General features: G+C 40.3%; 1 protein-coding gene across 1 annotated transcript; it reads left to right on the top strand.

Moving 5' to 3' along the window:
* The first annotated feature begins 5,778 nt into the window (after positions 1-5,778).
* Positions 5,779-8,248, top strand: LOC120620906 (eotaxin-like). The gene is given in 4 exon segments (XM_039885983.1): positions 5,779-6,039; positions 7,169-7,277; positions 7,669-7,751; positions 7,754-8,248. Coding segments are annotated over 4 exon segments (438 nt in total). The 5' UTR covers positions 5,779-5,813; the 3' UTR covers positions 7,774-8,248.
* The last annotated feature ends 1,387 nt before the right edge of the window (positions 8,249-9,635 follow it).

Here is a 9,635-nt window from a genome sequence, read left to right as displayed (position 1 = left end):
CAGAGCACTGGCCACTGGTGTCCACCATTCGCCCCTCCATGAATGATGGTGTTGATTGCATGCACTCTGTCCTTTCCAAATTTAAAAATTAGATAAGGGGCAAAGAAGTTATCTTGGTAGTTCACAGGTCACTAGACAAAGTAGATCCATGTCTTCACCTGACAGAGAAGACCACCTGCCATCCAGAGATCCTGGCCATTTGGGTTGATGAAATGACTACCTAGGACTCTCTTAGAGATGGGTTAATTGTGTTAACCTATGTCAAGAAGAAATGAGTAAAGGATAGACTGCTAGAAACTATTAGTCTTCGCCAAATATTTATGTGCTCCGCTTCATTTCACAGCCTCCTTTGCTCTTAGACTAGAGTCATATGATGAGTTAAGGCCAACAGAATATAGACAGAAGTTGTACAAGCTGCTTCCATGACTGGTTCTTTAGAATATCCTACGCAGTTTTCCACCCTCTCTCCTCCTGCCTAAGCGAACTTGGAAGTCACATGTTCCAGATGACGGGTGTTATTTATAAGCAGCCTCGATCTCTGAGTCATTTTTCATAAGAGAGTACCTCCAGCAAGCTGCTGACCAATGTCAGGCTGTGACGTAAATTAAAAATAAGTATCTGTTGCAGTGAGGCATTGAGATTTTTGTGATTGTTATTGCTGAAGCATAGATTAACATTACGAAAACCAATTAGCTCAGGGAAATACTTTCAGCATTCCAAACCTCATTTTTCACTTTTGCACAAAGTAGTAAAGTTGATCACCCCCAAGAGGATTGTATGTGATAATGTAATAGACAGTAAGAATATTTTAAATAAAAGAGCTTTGGTTTTTCTCAGGGCACCTCTAAGAAGCAGGTTTCACATCTATAAATGGTTTCACAGAAGAAGAAGTCACTTAACTTCCCTAAGCCTTTGTTTTCTCATTTTTAAAATAAACTTAATTAAAATACCTACCTTATAGGTTTGCTGGGAAGATTAAATACGTCAACCCATGTAAAATGAAGTAATACAGTGGCTTGCCTTGATTGCATTAAGTTAGCATTCTTTTTGAGAACTTGCTGTTTGCTAAACACATGGTTAGAATTTTTATACTAATATATATTTTGGGGACAATTTTTCTCTAAAAGTAACAAGAAACTACAGACACAGTCTCAGTGAACCTTGAGAAAAAGAGGTAGCAGCCCCTCCTTTGTCTTGTTTTGCAGAAGGAAAAAAATGAGTTCGAGGCCTACAAAGTGGTAAAGTTTTTACTGTGTAGGAAATCAAGACACAGAGGTTCTAGAATCAGCTCAGCCTAAAATACGCCACATCGCCTTAGGGATTTTGTTAATGGTGCCCAAGCCTCAGGTCCCCATTCTTTTTAAAATTTTATTATTATTATTTTTTGTTAAATTTATTACGGTGACATTGGTTAATAAAATTATATAGGTTTCAAGTGTACAATTTTTAATACATCATCTGTATATTGCATTGTGTGCTCATCACCTAAATTCTAATCTCCTTCCATCACCACATATTTGACTCCCTTTACACTTATCTGCTTCATCCTCCCCCTTTCCCTCTGGTAACCACTAAACTGTTGTCTGTGTCTATGAGTTTTTGCTTGTGTATTTCTTGCTTTCAGTTTTATATCCCACACATTAATGAAGTCATTAATTCTCGACTTTTTCTGTCTGACTGATTTCAGCTGGCATGATCCTTTTCATTCCTATATACTAGTAATGAAATTTCAGGAAAAAAAAATTTAATTCCTTTTGCAATTATAACAAAAGATGTGAAGGACCCATACACTGAAAACTACAAGATATTATTTTTAAAAAATTGAAGAAGACACAAAGGAATGAAAAGATATTTTGAGTTCATGAGCTGGAAGAATCAACATACTTAAAATGGCCACATTACCCAAAGCAATGCCCAGATTTAATGCAATCTCATCAAAATCTCAATGGTATTTTCTTAAGAAATAGAACAAAAAAATCATCATTTTTTATGAAACTACAGAAGACCACAAAAGTCCACAAATAGCCAAAGCAATTCTGAGAAAAAAGAACGAGGCTGGAGGTGTCACACATCCTGACTTCAAATTATACTACGAAGCGACAATAATCAAAACAGCAAAATGGATCAAAGACCAAAATATAAGACTTGAAACAATAAAAGGCATAGAAGAAAACATAGGTACTAAACTTATGGACCTTGGTCTTAGAGAGGATTTTATGAATTTGACCTCAAAGGAAAGGGAAGTAAAGGCAAAAATAAATAAATGAGACTATATCAAATGAAAAAGCTTCTGCGCAGCAAAAGAAACCGTCAACAAAACAAAGAGGCAACCAACAAAACAAAGAGGCAACCAGCCAAACGGGAGAAAATATTAGCAACAACACCTCGATAATAGGTTAATATCTAAAAATATATAAAGAACTCATAGAACTCAACAACAATAAAAAAAAAACAATTAAAAAATGGGCAGAGGACTGAACAGATACTTCTCCCAAGAAGACATACAAATGGCCAACAGACATATGAATAGATGGTCAACTTTACTAGCTTTTAGAGAAATGCAAATCAATACCAGAATGAGATACCACCTCACACCTGTTAGAATGACTATTATCAATAAGACCATATGGAAAAGGAACTCTTATACACTGCTGGTGGGAATGTAAGTTGATGCAGCCACTATGAAAAACAGCATGGAGTTTCCTTAAAAACTTAAGAATAGCATTACTGTATGACCAAGCAATCCCTCTTCTAAGGATCTACCTGAAAATTTTGAAAACATTTATTTGTAAAACTATATGTACCTCTATGCTCATTGCAGCACTATTCCCAATGGCCAAGATGTGGGAACAACTGAAGTGTCCTACGATAGATGATTAGGTAAAGAAGACGTGATACATATATACAATGGAATGTTACTCAGACATAAGAAAAGATGAAACACTGCCATTTGTGACCATGTGGTTGGACTCCGAGAACATCAAGCCAAGCAAAATAAGTCTATATTTTTAAGAGAAGGTTGAAATAAAATGAATGTTAACATCTCTTTCATCTGTATATAACTTTCTATTATGAGAGGAAATCTGGAGCTGCAAAACAAAAAGGAATCCTGATTCCCAGGATCTATGTCCAATGATCATTCATCATTCCTTGGGAAACTGGAACATAAGATTTTGCTCTCACAGAGGGGGACCCATTTCCTGCCCATCATTCAGTCGTTCTTGACCCAGGCCCCACATTTCCCATGCACCGAACCACAGGCAAGTAGTGGATCGAGCCCATGTCACTGCTGAGGGAGAAACCTCTGAGGAAGAGAGATAAAATAGTCCCTACTTGTTAGGGACGGCCAGCAGCAGGATGGAACAGCTACTGAACTTGGATGTCTAAAGATTTAGTTTATTTATTCCCACTGAGGTTTCTCTGGTTTAGATTGCTCCAAAGCCCTTAGAGGACAACTCAAAAAGGGAAAGCCACTTGTTGATAGGGTCCTTATACACCCAGCAGTTACGAAATTCCACCTACTATAAAAACAAACTCTCTCGATGACCTCAGTCAAACACCTCGAAGGTTAAGAACATTCCAAACTTGTACTGACGCAACTTTCGAGACTCATATTTCTCATATGAAACTCAGATGTTAGTGAAATCCTTAGTGTATTATGTTTTTACTTGGAAGCAGTGGGAAAATTTGGGAGAAGATGAGGATTCCATCTAGCCAGACTCAGAGTCCTTTTCTAGCATACCCTAGCCCACAGAATTTGCCCTGTTTCCTCATAATAATAAGTATAAGCTTCTACTTACTGAGTATCTACAGTGATTTGGTCACTCTTCTGAACATTTTATATATGTAAATGTATATTAATTAATTTAATTCATACAGCAATCCTCTAAGATAAGCAGGATTATTTTTCCCATCTTAACCTAGCAGAGAGTGGTTAGTAAGTTGGCCATGCTATGAAAGCTAGTTAGTGGCAGAGCCATCATCCAAACTGAGGATCCTGATTCCAGAGTCCACACTAGACCACCTCACCTGCCAATAACAGGAAAGAACAAGGAAGGTCCAAATTGCCTGATCTCTACTTGGTCCCTTTTTAGGTAATTATAGACCAATTAATTTAGGTGAGAGCTTAGAGACTATCTAGATCAGCAAGGGCACTTTCTTAATCTTGTCCCCTAATGAACATGAGCAGTCAGCTACAACACTGTCTTCTACTAACTCAAGGCAATGCCTCAGAGTCTTTCTCAACACACCTCACTATGCGACCTGTACCAAACAATCAATTTGAGATGAGAGCGTGCAGTAAAGGCCAGAAAATGGCTTTGCAGTGCCTCTATGCCAGTATTAGATTCTGTATTCACCACAGTGACCCCATTAAAGACTTTAGTTAAGGACCTCATTAAAAAAACCATTAAAGCCTGCCTCCCCTTGCACCATCTCCCACTAGGGGGCCCAGTGTTCCACACAGAGGATACATGTGTTCTTGTATTCTTATCTCCTCTTTTTTTTTTTTTTGATAATTTTAGCCAGCAGGCACCTTGTCTGCAATGTATGCTCAGGAGGTGAGAGTGAATTAGATCGCTGGTTTTTCAAATGTATTCCTTGAATCCTTGGAGTGTGAGGGTGTAGGGGGCCACCCATTTCGCTTCAGACAGATCTACTCCATTATAGTGTATTAGATGAATAGGCTTTTGCTATTGCTTCCATTTGAAGAAAGGCTTTAGGAGCTAAACAAATGGTTTAGAAATGCACAGAAACCTCCATACTGTTTTCTGTAGTGGCTGCATCAATTTACATTCCCACTCTTCCCAACGGGGTACAGGTGTTCCCTTTTCTCCATAGCCTCACCAATATTTATGCCTTGTGTTTTTGATAATAGCCATCCTAACAGGTGTGGGGTGATATCTCATTGTGGTTTTGATTTGTACTCCTGGGGAGATATTTGCCAAAGGGCACAAACTTTCAATTATACGATAAATAAGTTCTGGGGATCTAGTGTATAGCATGGTGACTATGGTTAATAGTACCATATTATATATTTGAAATTTGCCAGATAGTAAGTGTTCTCTACTTACACATATATACACACACACACACACACACACACACACACACACACACACACGAAGTAACTATGTCAGGTGACAAATGTGGGAGTTAATTTGATTGTGGTGATCATTTCACGATGTATATGTATATCAAACCGTTACACTACACCCTAAATATATATAATCTTCATATTCCTCAATAAAACTGGGGAAAAACACACAAGAAGTCAAGATCAATAGAATCTATTCAGTTCTGATGTCCTATGATATTAAAATTTCAGGGTGCTAAGATTCTATGACCACTGGATTGAATCATGGGGGTTGAGGTTCTTGTGTGCTACCATGCCTGGGTTCCAGGGAGCTGGCAATGTTCAGAACTGCTGAGATCTCTCCAGATCTGGGTGGGAGCCTAGCAGAAGTTTTAGTGGACTTTCCTCCCCTCTCAAATCCTAAAGACCACCGTGTGACATAGGGACCAGGGAAGGTTCTTGGATCTCATCTCTTCATTCCCTTGGTTCCTTTGCTTCTTTTTCCATTACAGATGTTTCATTATAGAGAAAGCAGAGCTTTTCAGAATGACTCCCAAATTACTATCCGTGCTTGGTCATTTCACAAGCACATAATCCCTCCTTTCCCCATTTCAAGCACAAGAATGGATGAAAATGTGCCAAGTTTCCTACTCCTAGTTTGTCTCTCTTTTGTTCTGTCAACTTGCCAGGATTTAGAAGCTGCTGAGCAATTCAGGACCGCCTTCATAATGATTTGATCATGACCTTGACCAGAAAAAGTTTTCCCTGGAAGCGCCTACTCTCTCTGGCGTCTTTACAAAGCAGGCAGAGCACCGAGAGGACAGAGAGGCTGAGACAAGTCCAGAAACCAACAACCCTCACGCTGAAGCGCGCGTCCTCACGCTCCACCATGAAGGTTGCTGCAGCCCTTCTGTGCCTCCTGCTCACAGTGGCAGTCTTCAACATCCAGGTGCAGGCTCAGCCAGGTAAGACCCCTCTCTCCCTGTGGGAGGACTGACCACCTCTGGAACTATAACATCAGGTATCATGAGTAGACAAGAAAGTGCCCTGACCCACAGTCAGTGGAAGACCCAGAACTGGAAACTCAGGCTACTAAAGCCAGTCCCCACAATCTCTATTAAAATGAATATTGAGAGAGATGTCAAGTGTATCCATGATCCAGTTGCCTTTGCAGTATTTGGGGTTGGAGCACACAAAAGAAAGAGCTTTTCCTACTGTGGGCATAGTGAGCATTTTGGGCAGTGCTGGAGGGAAAGAAAATTCCTTGATGAAAGTCTCAGAATTTTTACTGGACTTCAAGACAACTTTCAGAAACAGTGTTTAGAGGAAGGAAATGAAGTCCCAGGGGCATCTCTCCAGGTGACATATTTTGACTCTTGTTTGAGAAAAAAAAATCTAGACATTTGTATCATGATTCAGTTTTTCATCATCTGATGTCGGATTTACTGCATGTATCAGTCCATGTAAGATAATGAATGCTGTGGTAACAAATAATTCTAAATGATCAGTGGCTTGAAGAAAAAAAAATGTTAATTTCTCACTGATACTAACTATCTATAAGGTATTGGCTAGAGCTTCTGCTTCATATACTCAGGATTCTAGACTAATGGAGCAGTGGCCCTCAAGAACATTGCTGCTTATCATGACAAAGGGAAAGAAAGCTCTTGAGGGTCTTGCACTGGCAATTATTAACTTTGGCTCAGAAATGGCACTCGTCACTTCGTCTTCTCACTCACAGGTCAAAACTAGTTAAGGGGTCCAACCATAAGTGGCCAAAAAATGCAAGTCTACTTTGTGTCCAGAAAGCAGAGAACAGAACTTTAACTATCACATAGCTACATAGCTCTGTAATGACAGAGCGTTTTGCAGTGACCAAGATTTTTCCATACTTTTGCCAGCGGTGATAGGTCCCCGCTGTTCAACTGAGGATCCCCAAATCAAAGACAGAAGTACAGGACTTCAGAGCAGATAAATTCTACCTACTCTTACATTTCCTTGCCTTCTCTTAAATTTCCTTCCTTCCTTACAAAGGCATGTTTTAAGTATCTACATATCTTTAGTGGTTTATCCTTTTTATTTCTCCCCTGAATACAGCTTCTGTTGCGACTATCTGCTGCTTTAATCTGAGAAATAAGAAGATCTCCATTCAGCAACTGCACAGCTATAAAAGAATCAGCAGCAGATGTCCCCAGAAAGCTGTGCTGTAAGTAAACAAAGCTCACCCTCTCCTAGACCAAAACTTTATTCCTAGGGGCCAGAAGTCAAGAACGGTGTTAGGTTACTTGGAGTTATAGACTTAGAGAGTTCAACTCTATCATCTAACTCAAGAATTTTCACAACAGGACATTTTCACTCAGCTCCCTGTCTGAAAGCTTGTTCAGATCATAACCGTTCCTTTGAGTTAAGAGCAAGGATGGCTTGACTGGGTATTAAGAGCAGCAACTAACCACCAGAGTCCCATCTTTCTTCTGTTTCCTTCCTCCTCTCCCGCAGTAACCCTTTCACTCCATGGCAAACGGGCCTGAAAGTTTGGGGGTTAAACGGACACGATTTTTGAAGAGGATCTTTCTTATTGCTTTCCTTCTCTCCCACAGCTTCAAGACCAAACGGGCCAAGGAAATCTGTGCTGATCCCAAGAAAAAGTGGGTCCAGAATGCCATGAAGTACCTGGACAAAAACCCCAAACTCCAAAGCCATGAATATTCACCTTTTCGAGATCAAACTAGAGCCTGAGAAATGCTTGATTCATTTTCTCTGGTCTTCCTAAGATGTGTTCTGGGATATTCTCATCACCATTCCAAAAAGAATGGCTTTTATTTAATAATTTCTTTAAAAACATATTGCGTTATGGTATTGATGTTTTTAAACTTATCTACTCTGAATGTCAACTGTTTTTAGAATGTAAAGCTTTGGTCAGGCCCTTTCCCCTCTGTGGGACCCAATTCAACTCTCTGCAAAGTAGTGTTACTTTGTCACTTAGGAGTAATGTTACTGTTCTCCTCCCTCCCTCCCTGGAATCTTGTAAGGGTCCTGGCAAAGATCATCGATATGAACATGGTTTATATTTTTAAGAAGGCATTGTTCTTGTGAACCCATTAAAAGTAGTATCCTGTACAGCTGAAACAATATTATGACTCCGAGTGTTAAATGGAAATAAATGTTCTTTTAGGAATACGTAAAAATGTTTTTGTGCTACAGTCGGCAGTTATATTTTTGTGGGGTATCCACACTGAGATGAGAGGGAGAAAGATGAAAGCAGAGGTGAAACGATGATTATGGGGGTGGGAATTGTGTTCCTGGGACATGACTTTTTGGCTCAGCTGGTCTTCAATGAGATTCAGGGTAAAACTGACAGGACCAGACAAACCTTTTATATTCTTCTGACTCTCATCCCCAAGAGCCATTTCCCAGACCACAAGTACTTTAGTCACTTATTCGACAGGACACTCACTACCATTTTTTCCCTAGCCAACCTCACACTTGCCCAAACTCTCTCCCATGACCCACGGCAGCAGGTGGTGGTATCCTCCCTGTGTCCAACCTAATTCCTCTAATCATCCTCCAACCCAGAATACACAGATGTCCCGACCTGCAGGACCTAGTTATTGTGTAGAACCCGAGGAGGACCGTACCTTGAAGAAAACATGGGTGGGAGAAAAGAATGGAGGCAAGACAGTGTTCTGATCAAGCCTCCAAATTTTATTTTCGAGCGGTTATATTTATACACTCAAGTGGAGAGGGCAGGGGCGGGACTGATCAGAGAAGAGAGTATTTGTTACAAGCTCATTGGCGTCCACCAGATGAGGTGACTTCTACTTGTCTAGTCAGAAACAGATGGGCTGTGCCAGCAGTTGCAGGCTCCCGCTCTACAGGTGGCGGAATGGGGAACAAGGACATGGGAAATGACGGGGCTTCACAGTGCCGTGGCTATCCAAAGGTTACAGCTAGCAGAGTTTGTTCTTGATGTGGTTATTATCTTCGGGTGCAGGCTTAAGGCTCCTGACACACAGATAATACAGACAAATCAGGGGAAGACTAGATGACTCTTGACAAGAGGTTCATTTTGACCTAGGCCTTATAGGCCTTTAAAAAGCTTTAAGCCTGGAACCTAAACTAGGTCTCGATGGACAAGTACAGGGCCTCTTGTAGAGGTATTTCAGGCTGGGTAGAAAGGAGAGAGGTATAGCTTGAGAAAATGTCTTGAAGTAGAGATGATCATGATGTGTTTATGAAGTTGGGTGGAAGCCCTTTGGAAAGGTGTCAGGGCTAGGGTCTGAGTGAAATGGGGAAATTTGAGAAGGAAAGTTGGGAAGGAAATGGGAGTTTGCACTCCATTCAGATAGCAGTAAGATGAACGTGTCATTTTTATCACCCAAATTAGGATACTTTTGAAAATAACAAGAGGTATCATTAATAATTATGCTGGGACAACAGATGTAAATTAGCACTGTCCCAGGCAAACCGGAACATCTGGTCACCTAACAGGCATCGGAAATTTTGATTCTGTGGAGAGACAGAGTTCTGTGATCAGAGGTGCTTTGGGAGTAGTAACCAGGAGGCC

This window comes from Pteropus medius, unplaced genomic scaffold (genome assembly GCF_902729225.1).
Source record: "Pteropus medius unplaced genomic scaffold, Ma_sr-lr_union100, whole genome shotgun sequence".
Taxonomy (NCBI): domain Eukaryota; kingdom Metazoa; phylum Chordata; class Mammalia; order Chiroptera; family Pteropodidae; genus Pteropus; species Pteropus medius.
The sequence above is the reverse complement of the archived record's forward strand: the minus strand, read 5'-3'. Positions and strand labels throughout refer to the sequence as shown.